The 13,152-nt window shown below is 50.0% G+C and overlaps 1 protein-coding gene across 1 annotated transcript in view; it reads right to left on the bottom strand.

Moving 5' to 3' along the window:
• IL12RB1 (interleukin 12 receptor subunit beta 1) overlaps positions 1 to 11,265 on the bottom strand; it is a 31,558-nt gene extending 20,293 nt beyond the window's left edge. Inside the window, exons 1-3 of the mRNA XM_060233108.1 lie at positions 11,154 to 11,265; positions 7,735 to 7,855; positions 5,011 to 5,180 (exon numbers count right to left, since the gene is read on the bottom strand). Of these exons, the coding sequence (XP_060089091.1) occupies positions 5,011 to 5,180; positions 7,735 to 7,855; positions 11,154 to 11,265 (403 nt within the window). The remainder of the gene's footprint in view (positions 1 to 5,010; positions 5,181 to 7,734; positions 7,856 to 11,153) is intronic.
• Between the last annotated feature and the right edge of the window lie 1,887 nt (positions 11,266 to 13,152).

Raw genomic sequence — 13,152 nt, 5'->3', positions numbered from 1 at the left:
CTATAATTCTATATATATTGAATAATAAAGAATAAAAAATCATATGACTGTGAATTCTTCATAACTTACAGAGGGTACAAATCCCATACATGTACCAGACAGAATACAATGCAGACTTGACAGTAAAACACTTGCACAAGCGCATACAGAAAAATTTAGTCCATTTTGTAGGAACTCTCGTTCCTTTCACTAAGTTGGCGTTGGTGTTGAGAAGATGGAATCTCTATTGATCCCCCACACACCCAATGAATGCGACGGATTGCTAGCAGTACTGTTCCGTTTCTCATAGGCTTCCTCAGGCATGCGTGCTTGTATGCACTTGTGCAAATGCTTTAAATAATCATCGTTTATTACAGCTTGTGCTAACCGTGAGCATTTTGCTTTTTGTTCTTTAACCTGCATGTGGAGCCGGGAGATTTCCCAAAAGGACAACTTATCTCCAGACACTAGAGGGCAGTTCCCTTGAAGAAAATGGCTGCTTTGGGCAGTGGTGTCAAACTCACTTGTTCTGAGGGCCAACTCTGACATAAAGGATTTGCGCCTTAGGTGGGCTGGATCTCTCCCACATTTGTCTACCCCTGCCAAGGCCCTTCCCCTCCCGGGTGCCATCCCTAAAGCTCCAGGAATTCTCCCACCAGAGCTGGCAACCCTATTTGGAGCCCATTTCCACTTCATAAGAACATAAGAGAAGCCATGTTGGATCAGGCCAATGGCCCATCCAGTCCAACACTCTGTGTCACAAAAGAACATAAGAGAAGCCATGTTGGATCAGGCCAATGGCCCCTCCAGTCCAACCCTCTGTGTCACATAAGAACTGAAGAGAAGCCATGTTGGATCAGGCCAATGGCCCATCCAGTCCAACACTCTGTGTCACAGTGGCAAAAAAAATTATATATATATATATATATATATATATATATATATACACACACACACACACACTGTGGCTAATAGCCACTGATGGACCTCTGCTCCATATTTTTATCTAAACACCTCTTGAAGGTGGCTATGCTTGTGGCTGCCACCACCTCCTGTGGCAGTGAATTCCACATGTTAATCACCCTTTGGGTGAAGAAGTACTTCCTTTTATCCCTTTTAACCCGTCTGCTCAGCAATTTCATCGAATGCCCACGAGTTCTTGTATTGTGAGAAAGGGAGAAAAGTACCTCTTTCTCTACTTTCTCCATCCCATGCATTATCGTGTAAACCTCTATCATGTCACCCCACAGTCGACGTTTCTCCAAGCTAAAGAGCAAAATGCTCAAGGCCATTAACTGCTCACCAGCCAAGTAATTAACGCACCGGTTGTTTTTGGGACTGGTTTGGATGCTACCAGGAAATTATTCTCCCCACCCTGATTTCCCCTGCGACTTCCATGCCCCTCTGGGCTTTTCCCTATCTTCCTGGCAACCTTCCCCAAACCTGCTTTGCTGTGACATTTTGGGAAACATTGTGGCAATGCTGGGGTGTGTGTGTGTGTGGCACCCATGTGGGCAGGGAGGTCTGGGTCTTCTTGTTCTTGCTCCCATCCATGCCATTTTCCTTCCTCCAGCCCTCCAAACTGACCAGCCCCCCCTGCCCCCCGATAGCAGGACCACGGAGGTACAGCAACTGCGAAGAACAACAAAATACTCTCTCGGTTTACAAAACTATTTCTCAGTATAATAGAAGGTAGGTCAAGGTAGTCCCCTGTGCAAGCACCAGTCATTTTCGACTCTGGGGTGACGTTGCTTTCACAAAGTTTTCACAGCAGACTTTTTACAGGGTGGTTTGCCATTGCCTTCCCCAGTCATCTCTGCTTTCCTCCCAGCAAACTGGGGACTCATTTTACCAACCTTGGAAGGATGGAAGGCTGAGTCAACCTGGAGCCAGCTACCTGAAACAGCTTCTGCTGGGATCGAACTCAGGTCATGAGCAGAGGACTCCGACTGCAGTACTGCAGCTTTACCACTCTGCGCCACGGGGCTCTTATAATATATATATTTTTGTTGTTTAGTCGCACAGTCGAGTCCGACTCTTTGCGACCCCATGGACAAAGTCACGCCAGGCCCTCCTGTCTTCCATCATCCTCCGAAGTCTGCTCAAATTTGTGTTTGTTACATCAAGCGGGCGGAGGTTACAAGCATTGAGGCACTGCTGTTGAAGACGCAGCTGCGCTGGGCAGGACATATTTCCAGGATGGAAAACCACCGCCTTCCCAAGATTGCCCTGTATGGCGAACTTTCCACCAGCCATCGAAATAGAGGGGCACCAAAGAAGAGGTACAAGGACTCCTTGAAGAAATCCCTTGGCACCTGTCGCATCAACCATCACCAGTGGTCTGACCTAGCCTCAGATCGCAAAGCATGGAGGCACACCATCCACCAGGCTGTCTCTTCCTTTGAGAACGCACACATAGCTGGTCTTGAGGACAAAAGGAGATTGAGGAAGAATCGCACTGCTACAGCACCAACCCCAAATCAGACTTTTCCCTGCAGTCACTGTGGCCGGACCTGCCTGTCCCGCATTGGTCTTGTCAGCCACCAGCGAGCCTGCAGCAGACATGGACTACTGCACCTTTCTTAAATCTTCGTTCGCGAAGTCAAGCCGAGAGATAGAGAGAACACTGTCCAGCCATCTCACCTTTTGCTGTTCCTTTTCCAGCATCAGGATCTTCTCCAGGGAGTGCTCCTTTCTCATTTGGTGGCCAAAGTATTTGAGTTTCAGCTTCAGCATCTGACCTTCCAGGGAACAGTCTGGGTTGATTTCCCTTAGGACTTAGGATTTCCCTTAGGATCTTCTTGCAGTCCAAGGGACTCTCAAGCATCTATTCTTCTGCACTCGGTGTTCCTTATGGTCCAGTTCTCACAGCCATACATTTATTCTGGGAATACCATCGCTTTGACTATACGGACTTTTGTTGTCAGGGTGATGTATACTCTTCAGCAATTCATAACAGTGTTACAATACAAAAGGGCAGTTAGAAAACCATCTAACGCACAACATAGCTACTGTCCATAAATCATAATTCTATGGACACAACTATTATACTGACAGATAGAAATTGGCAGTGGCATTCCACAAAAAAATTAAAAATATTAAAAATCAGAGGAAGTCAGCAATTGTTGCGGCACATCAAGTCTACTGAACCTATGAACATGGAAGACAGTCCCTAGAAGGATAGCTCATATCCAAAACTAAATTGGACCGGTTCTTTTTATCATCGAACTGGACTCAGAAAGAATTATGATTTATGGACCGTAGCTATGTTGTGCACTGGATGGTTTTCTAACTGCACTTTTGTATTGTAACACTATTGAAGAGTACACAAACACACACACAGACACACAGACCTTGAATTCAGCAGGAGCTCACAGGAGCACAGCTCCTGAACCTTTCTGATGGTTTCCCCTCTTCCTCCCCCCAACCTTGTCCACTGAATAGGAGGTGCAGCTGCATAACAATCCCTGGATGAGCTCCACCACCTATTTTTCTACAAAAAGACCCCTGTATATATATATTACTGAGAAACAGTTTTGTAAACAGAGAGAGTATTTTTTTTAAACTTTAAATTTTTTATTAATTTTTCCAACCATAACCATACAACCTTAATACACGCTTGACACCAAAGAATTACAACAACATGCATACATTATAGTCATGACTTAATTATCATTTATATTAAATAGAGGACCTCTAAACCCTTCTATCATTTCACACTATTCCAAATATCAACCAGATTTCCAATATATCATCAGGCACTATGTAATCTGTGATTTAAAAAAAAAAATCTTCAATAATATGAGAAATTAATATATATTTTTTGGAATATACCTTTCGAAATCTTCTAGAGAGACTATTTTGTTGTTGTTCCCCCCCGCCTCCAAAGCAGATTTTCGGACTCTTTTTAAAAATGCCCATTGACATAATTATAGCGGCCTAATTGCAATTGACATTGCTGTCTAAATTCCTAGCCCAGTTTGATGCAGAGATATTCCCTTACAGGCCCAAAACAAAAGGGGCTACAGACATCCTTTAAAAAAAGGCTTGGGTTTCAGAGACTCCAAGACAGATTTTGATGTGATGATGCTCTCAACTGCCAGTTTAAAGCAAAAGATAAAGCCCTCCCCCTCCCCCAGTGGCATGGGAGAGTGGGTGGCTACTGCAGGGGTCTGGGGCAGGGAAAAGACAAGGCAGCCAACCCTGTGGAAACTCTGTGGCTCTTGAGCAACTCTTGAGCTCTACAGAGCAGGGGGATTTCACACAAGGCTCTTCCCATCGGGAAAGCAGCCCAGCAGCAACCCATCTCCCAGAGTGCAGGGGCAATACAATAGGGTTGCCAATCCCCAGGTGGGGGCAGGGGATCCCCCGGTTTGGAGGCCCTTCCCCCACTTCAGGGTCGTCAGAAAGCAGGGGGAGGGGAGGGAAATGTCTGCTGGGGACTCTATTGTTCCCTATGGAGATTTATTCGCATAGAAAATAATTGAGAATTGATCTGCGGGTATCTGGGGCCCTGGGGGCGGGGCTGTTTTCAGTACAGCATCTAGTGCCTCTCCCCAAAATATCCCCCAAGTTTCAAAACGATTGAACCAGGGGGTCCAATTCTATGAGCCCCAAAAGAAGGTGCCCCTATCCTTCATTATCTCCTACGGAAGGAAGGCATTGAAAACGTGTGCCGTCCCTTGAAATGTGATGGCCAGAACTCCCTTTGGAGTCCAATGATGCTTGTCACAACCTTGATCTTGGCTCCACCCCTAATGTCTCCTGGCTCCACCCCCAAAGTCCCCAAATATTTCTTAAATTGGACTTGGCAACCCTACAATACACCTCTCTGTTGGCAGCAGAGAACTAGGACAAATTAGAACCCACGGCAGAGGACAGGCTGTAGGTCATTGAGGCTCCCTGATTGCCCAGTCCCAGCGAGGGCAACATTATCTGCGACTTGTGCAGTCCCCGTAAATCATGCGCTGCAGGAAACAGAGCCGAGGCCAGGAGTTCCTCCGCACTGCAGCAACCACAACATGTACTCACCGGCTTCGCTGATCTGCAGCGTCAGCTTCTCCGAAATGAGCCCTGGGTCCTCGGTGTGGTTCTCCACCCAAAGGGTGACATTGTTCAGAGAGGAAACGGTGTTCTCATCAAAGCAGAAGGAGGTGGCTGCCCCAGCCCAAAAGGCCTCGTTCATCGTCTGGTCCTGGTACCTGCAGGCAAGGGATGGGGGTCAAGGGGGGAGGCCACATTCTGGCATTCTGAGGAAGGCCTCTCCTGCCAGGCCTCGTGGGGCTACAATGGGGCAGAGACGGCAGGATTTCTTCATACTCCAGTTTGGAGGCCCTCCCCCCCACCCCGCTTGAGGATCTTCAGAAAGTGGGGGGGAGAGGGGGAAATGTCTGCTGGGCACTCCATTATTCTCTACAGAGACTGATTCCCATAGGGTATAATAGAAAATCATTCTTTGGTTATCTGGGGCTCTAGGGGCTGTTTTTTGAGGAAGTGGCACCAAATTTCCAGCAGAGCATGCAGTGCCTCTCCTCAAAACACCCTCCAAGTTTCAAAAGGCTTGGACCAGGGAGTCCAATTCTGTGAGCCCCCAAAGAAGGTGCCCCTATCCTTCATTATTTCCAGTGGAGGAAAGGCATTAAAAAGGTGTGGAGTCCTTTCAGTGTGATGGCCAGAACTCCCTTTGGAGTTCAATCATGCTTTTCACAACCTTGCTCCTAGCTCCACCTCCACCTCCACTGCCTCCTGGCTCTACCCCCAAAGTCTCCTGGCTCCACCCCCAAAGTCCCCAGATATTTCTTGAATTGGACTTGGCAACCCTACTGGTTGTCCATGACTACCGACAGGATCCTGGGGCAGCTAGGTCTGATGATCCAGGCAGTCTTGGGTAGCCATTTATTTATTAACTAAATGCATATACTGAAGCATTTTTTTCTTCTAAACCAGGGGTGTCAAACATGAAGTTCAGGGGCCGTAACAGGCCCCCGAGCAACCAGCTGTCATCTGTTTCCTTCTCCCTCTCTCTTGCTTCCTTCTGCATAACAGCTTGCTTTGCAAGGCTTGCTCAATCGCACAGGAGCTACAGAGCAAATCCTCCATTTTCTTCATTGGCTGAGGCTCCTCCCTTGAAGAAGAAGAAGAAGATATTGGATTTATATCCCGCCCTCCACTCTGAAGAGTCTCAGAGCGGCTCACAATCTCCTCTCCCTTCCTCCCCCACAACAGACACCCTGTGAGGTGGGTGGGGCTGGAGAGGGCTCTCACAGCAGCTGCCCTTTCAAGGACAACCTCTGCCAGAGCTATGGCTGACCCAAGGCCATTCCAGCAGGTGCAAGTGGAGGAGTGGGGAATCAAACCCGGTTCTCCCAGATAAGAGTCCGCACACTTAACCACTTCACCAAACTTCCTCTCTGGAGGAATAGCTTGCTTTGACAGGCTCTCTCAATTGCACAGCAGAACTACTGAGCCAAGCCCCTCTACTGGCTGAGGTTCCTCCCCCCCTGCAGTCTCCTGGGAAGAAAGGAGAGAGCCAGAGCTTCCTTTGCCCAGTTCCCTCGATCCCATGGGAGAGATACAAAGAAAGCACCTTTAAGACCAACCAGTGCTAACATTTTAAGCATGTTTTGAGTTTTTAAATATATATATTTGCGTTTGTCTGTTGTTCTTTATAAAATTTATATCTCTGCTACCTAATCTGAAATAGGTGCACACATGGCCCCGTCTGGCATGGCACAGCCCAACAAGTTCCTGCTGGTTACAATAAAACAGGCCAACGCCATGCTGGGAATTACTAGGAAGGGAATTGAAAACAAATCCGCCAGTATCATAATGCCCCTGTATAAATCGATGGTGCGGTCTCATTTGGAGTACTGTGTGCAGTTCTGGTCGCCGCGCCTCAAAAAGGATATTATAGCATTGGAGAAAGTCCAGAAAAGGTCAACTAGAATGAGTAAAGGGCTGGAACACTTTCCCTATGAAGAAAGGTTGAAACGCTTGGGGCTCTTTAGCTTGGAGAAACGTCGACTGCGGGGTGACATGATAGAGGTTTACAAGATAATGCATGGGATGGAGAAAGCAGAGAAGGAAGTACTTTTCTCCCTTTCTCACAATACAAGAACTCGTGGGCATTCGATGAAATTGCTGAGCAGCCGGGTTAAAACGGATAAAAGGAAGCACTTCTTCACCCAAAGGGTGATTGGCATGTGGAATTCACTGCCACAGGAGGTGGTGGCGGCTACAAGCATAGCCACCTTCAAGAGGGGTTTAGATAAAAATATGGAGCAGAGGTCCATCAGTGGCTATTAGCCACAGTGTGTGTGTATGTATAAAATTTTTTGCCACTGTGTGACACAGAGTGTTGGACTGGAGGGGCCACTGGCCTGATCCAACATGGCTTCTCTTATCTTCTTATGTGACACAGAGTGTTGGACTGGATGGGCCACTGGCCTAATCCAACATGGCTTCTCTTATCTTCTGTGACACAGAGTGTTGGACTGGATGGGCCACTGGCCTGATCCAACATGGCTTCTCTTAGGTTCTTCTGTGACACAGAGTGTTGGACTGGATGGGCCATTGGCCTGATCCAACATGGCTTCTCTTATGTTCCCATTTCGTCTACCTTCATGCCAGGAAAAAGCTTCTGCCTGTGCCAAACTGCCATGGCAGGGCTGCTTAAAAGGTAAGAGAGGAGGCTGTGGGGAGACAGTGCCTGCCACTTCGGGGGCAATGGTGCCCAGATGGTTTTTCCACACGCACCTGAGGTGGAGGGTATAGTTGGCTCTGGGGGTCTTCCCGGCCTCCCAGCTGCAGTTGACTTGTCGTGCCATGCAGGACTCCTTCGAGCAAAGCAAACTGTGGGGCCCGGCAGCATCCCGACCTGCGGAGCACAAACAAGAAACTTTGCTGCTGCTGCTGCTGCTGCTGGAAAGTGAAGGGGGTTTGGTGGAGGTCAAACAATGGGCAGCCCCCTTTTAACTGGATGGGGGAATCTGCCAAGCCAGACGGATCCTCAGTCTACGGCACCTGGGCTTCTTTCCAGGCCTCAGGGCACTCCCCCTCTTTTTCTACTAAAAGCAGGAACGGAATAGGAGCCTCTTTCCACAGCTGCTGCAGCCAGAGATCTAGAAGCGCAGCTCCTCGAGAGGTGCTTTCAAAATGCATTAGCTGCTACTTAGCCTGCGTCTCCAGGGGCGCTCCTTGTCCCCGTTTCCCCTGAGCAGGGGCCCAATTCTGACTTCGACCTAGCCGAACAATCAGGGAAGGCCATGGCCAGCCTCTCACGCAGGCCCAGCGCGGATCAGCCTGGCCTGGGGAGGGGGGAGAAGGCAAGGTTAGCCCAGCAGTCTCAAACACCTGGACTTGTTATTACGGTTCCCAACAAATAAGGACATAAATAAAATGAACAGGCACATTAAAAACAGAATAAAGGAAACAAGGACCAGATTCCCTAGGTCAGGGTGGGCAAATATATTTAACAATAAGAGCCACATAGAATAAACATCAGATGTTTGAGAGCCGCAAGACAGGAAGGAAGGAAAGGTAGAAAGAAAGCAAATAGATGGGGGGAGGGAGAGAGAGAGAGAGGTGGAAAGAAAGCAACTTTAAGTGCCTTCTCCAAGCTGGCTGACAAGGCAGTGGGGGCTTTGATAGTGACACAATATGAGTGAAAGAGCCACACGTGGCTCCCGAGGCACAGTTTGGGCCCCCCTGCCCTAGATCCTGCCCTTGACGGGATCTCTGTTGCCTGCCTGGAGATCAACTGCCCCACCAAAGTTGGGAAGCCACCAGAAACCCCCTCAATGGCCCGAAGAGCCAATGGCTGGTTTGGGGGAAGGGAAAACAATGAGGCAGGCAGGCGTCAGAAAGACCTGGGGTGCGTTGGGATGTGAAGACGGCCGAAGAGAGTGAGCCAAGTTTGCCGCTGTGGAGCGGGCCAGGATTCCTCTCTCTTCAAGCGGCAGCAGTGTGAGTCCACTGCTCACCACCACCTCCCCACCACCAACCAGGGACCGCAGCGTCAGCTGGTTCTGGGCAATGAGATGGACCTGCCTACCTTAGGGACCGTCTCTCTCCATATGTTCCCCAGAGAGCACTGAGATCTAGTTCAGAAAACCTTCTGAAAATCCCTGGGCCAAAGGAGGCCAAGCTAAAAACAACAAGGGAGCAGGCCTTTTCGATAATGACACCCCAATGGTGGAACCAGCTGCCAGAGGTGCGGGCCCTACGAGATCTTAATCAGTTCCGTAGGGCTTGTAAAACCGCCCTCTTCCACCTTGTTTTTTTTAGGTGGAACCTTGGCAATAACATTAAGCCATTTTATGGTATACTGAGACTGTAGCCCCATTAAGTTATACTGGTTTTTAGATTACTTATTTAATTTAAATTCCCTTAAATTTATGAACTGTACTTTAATGGTTATTATTCTGATTTTATTGTTATGTCATGGCATATGTACCATGTCTTGTAAGCCGCCCTGAGCCTGCCTTGGCGGGGAGGGCGGGGTATAAATAAAAATTTATTATTATTATTATTATTATTATCGAGGCAGAAGGTGGCCAGAGAAGACAGCATCTGATGGTGCTTTGCGGTGGTGCAGATATCCTGTGAGGAACATACAACCGTGTTCTCCCCACAATACTTGCAGAAATGAAAAGGAACCGTTCCCTGACCTATTTGTCGCAAACGTTTGTGGTTCAAGATCCAACCCCCCTCCGATAGGGTTGCCAATCCCCAGGTGGGGGCAGGAGATTCCCCGGTTTGGAGGTCCTCCCCCCCACTTTAGTGTCATCAGAAAGCGGGGGGGGGGGTGTTGTCTGCTGGGCACTCATTATTCCCTATGGAAACCTATCCCTATAGGGAATAATGGAGAGTTAATCTGCGGGTATCTGAGGCTCTAGAGGGGCTGTATTTTCAGATAGAGGGACCAAATTTGCAGCATAGCATCCAACACCTCTCCTCAAACGAACCCCCAAGTTTCAAAAAGATTGGACCAAGGGGTCCAATTCTATGAGTCCCAAAAGAAGGTGCCCCTATCCTTCATTATTTCCAATGGAGGGAAAGAATCTAAAAGGTGTGCAGCCCCTCTAAATGTGATGGCCCCTTGGAGTTCAATGATGCTCGTCACACCCTTGCTCCTGGCTCCAACCCCAAAGTCCCCAGATATTTCTTGAATTGGATTTGGCAACCTTACCCCAGCAGGGTGGCCCAACTGAGCGGCTGCAAGAACAGCTCTTGACATGCAGACAACGTGGGGGGTCAACCGAGTGAAGCCCTTCAGAGTGATCTCAAACACAGCCTGTGCCTGCCTGGATCGTGGCCAGCGGTGCGGAGAGATGCCCACATGCATCAGTCAGTGGTTCGAAAACATCTGTATAACCGCTTCTCATTACAATCCCCGCGGCAGTTCACCGCATGCAAGAAATCCCGCAATGTAATTTTTAAAGAGACAAGATGCAAAGAACAAAGCGAGCAAAATCCGGGGGCTCCCATGCTGCCGGTATTCTCTGCTCTCTTCTGCCGGGTACAGAATTGAGACCAGCCTCGCCCTGCTGTGCCCAGGAACAGAGAAGAGAAAAGCCCTTCTGAAGCGCTGCCCTCAAAGCCTGGCTCCACACGTGCACCATGCCCTGTGGGCAGGGGGAAAACAGTGGGCAGTTGAGGGCCTGGCACACGCAGCCATCGACTGTTTGCAGAACCTGACTGCCCGGAGCAGAGGAGAGGGGCCGGGGCACGTGGTTCTCCACTCCTCTTTTGGGAGCTGCTGCTGCTGCTGCTCCGGCTTTGGGTGGCCCCTGCTCTCCAAAGTCTCAGCACCAGCATTAAACCCCTTTCCTTCCATTTCGTGCCATAAACTGGGGGCACGAAGGTTCCTCATTAACATACACACACCCCACTCACCTCATTTTCTAGGAATAAAACCCAGGGGAAGGGAGGGGAGGACCCTGAAAAGTTCTCAAAGCAAATGAGATGGACCTGAGGAATGGAGGGAATTCTGTCACATCCTGGCTTTGGGGAGGAGAAACCCACACATGGCCACCGACAACCCACGGATTCTCAGCCTCCTCCCTCCTCCAGCCCCCAGCAGAGGGGTGTCTTCTGGCAGGCTAGTGGTCGCTCCCTTCCCAGCCGTGCCGGGGTGTCTTTTCAGCTGCCCGAGAGCCTCCTGCTCAACTTACCGCCTGGCATCCCCGACACTGCTAAGCACAGCCGCAGCAGGTGTCCCCACACCAGAAGGCTTCTGCCATGCCAGGAGCGCCCCATCTCCAAAGACCCACAGGCGCCCTCCATCTTCGTCTCCTCCACGCTGACACAGAAAGCGCTGCCCGACCAGCTTACCAGGTGCAGTGGGGCTTCCCCCCTTTTTCCTGGCAGTGAGGTGTCAACACGCCTCCGTCCTGTGGGGCAAGCTGATGGGGCCTCCTTCCTAGGGCCTTTGGCAACGAGTCTACGCTTCCTTTCCTCCGCTTTTGCTTTCCTTTGGCCTGCCTTCCCCATCTCTTCTTACAAGCCACACAACTCCAAGGGGGCACAGCACAGCCCCTTCCAGGGTGCCTGTAGAGACTCCCTCTTCATTGGGTCCAGCAGAGCCTCCCTTTTGACAGGGGGGAGAAGGTCACAGGCCTGCCAGTGCTTCCCCCCCCCCCCATACCATCTGCTCTCTCAGCTTAAGGAAGCCACAGCAAAAAGAATTCTGGGGCAGAACCCCCTTGTGCCTCCCGCTGCCTGTGAGGCCTGGTCCAGGCCGGGGGTGGGGGAAGCCCTCCTCTCTTCCTCCTGCCGAGAAAACCACATCCTGTCTTCACAGCACAAAGGTTTCACCTGGGGGGGGGGGGGAAGGAGCCATGCAGCAGAATGGACTCGGTCAGTGAGGTCGTTTCAGGCTCCCGTTTGGGGGGAGGGTCACCACACCCCAAAAAAGATATGAGAGCACTGGGAAAAGTGCAGGAAAGGGCAGCTAGAATGATTCAAGGGTTGGAACACTTTCCCTATGAAGAAAGGTTAAGAAGCTCTGGACTCTTTAGCTTGGAGAAACATCAACTGTGGGGTGACATGAGAGAGGTTTACAAGATTATGCCTGGGATGGAGAAAGCAGAGAAAGAAGTACTTTTCTCCCTTTCTCACAATACAAGAACTCGTGGGCATTCGATGAAATTGCTGAGCAGTCGGGTTAGAACGGATAAAAGGAAGTCCTTCTTCACCCAAAGGTTGATTAACATGTGGAATTCACTGCCACAGGAGGTGGCAGCGGCTACAAGCATAGCCAGCTTCAAGAGGGGATTGGATCAACATCTGGAGCAGAGGTCCATCAGTGGCTATTAGCCAAAGCATATTATTGAAACTCTCTGTCTGGGGCAGTGATGCTCTGTATTCTTGGTGCTTGGGAGGGTACAGTGGGAGGACTTCTAGCCCCACTGGTGGACATCCTGTTGGGTTTTTTAGCCACTGTGTGACACAGAGTGATGGACTGGATGGGACATTGGCGTGATCCAACATGGCTGAGGCAGTGGTGCTCTGTATTCTTGGTGCTTGGGGGGGCACAACGGGAGGGCTTCTAGTGCCCTGGCCCCACTGGTGGACCTCCTGATGGCACCTGGGGTTTTTTTGGCCACCGTGTGACACAGAGTGTTGGACTGGATGGGCCATTGGCCTGATCCAACATGGCTTCTCTTATGTTATGTATGGGGCAGTGATGCTCTTTATTCTTGGTGCTTGGGGGGGCAACAGTGGGAGGGCTTCTAGTGTCCTGGCCCCACGGATGGACCTCCTGATGGCACCTGGGTTTTTTGGCCATTGTGACGCAGAGTGTTGGACTGGATGGGCCATTGGCCTGATCCAACATGGCTTCTCTTAGGGAGGGGGGAGCCAAGTCCCAGACCAAGTGGGAAGGGAGGGTTTCTTTTCTCCTTCCGGCATAATACTGCACAGTTGCAGAACAGCATCAAGTCAGAGTTAGACCCACCTGAACCTAACTCCAACTGAGGGCCACCCACTGAAACCAAGGCATTCAGGGCAGCCAGACGGAACGACTTCATCATACTTTCTTCACAGGCAAAGAGAGCCAGTTTGGTGTAGTCACGCAGGGGTAGGGAACGTTGGCTCTCCGGATGTTTTTTTTTTTTTTGCCTACAACTCCCATCAGCCCCAGCCATTGGTCATGCTGGCTGGGGCTGATGG

Source organism: Heteronotia binoei, chromosome 2, assembly GCF_032191835.1.
Source record: "Heteronotia binoei isolate CCM8104 ecotype False Entrance Well chromosome 2, APGP_CSIRO_Hbin_v1, whole genome shotgun sequence".
NCBI classification, from domain to species: domain Eukaryota; kingdom Metazoa; phylum Chordata; class Lepidosauria; order Squamata; family Gekkonidae; genus Heteronotia; species Heteronotia binoei.
The sequence above is the reverse complement of the archived record's forward strand: the minus strand, read 5'-3'. Positions and strand labels throughout refer to the sequence as shown.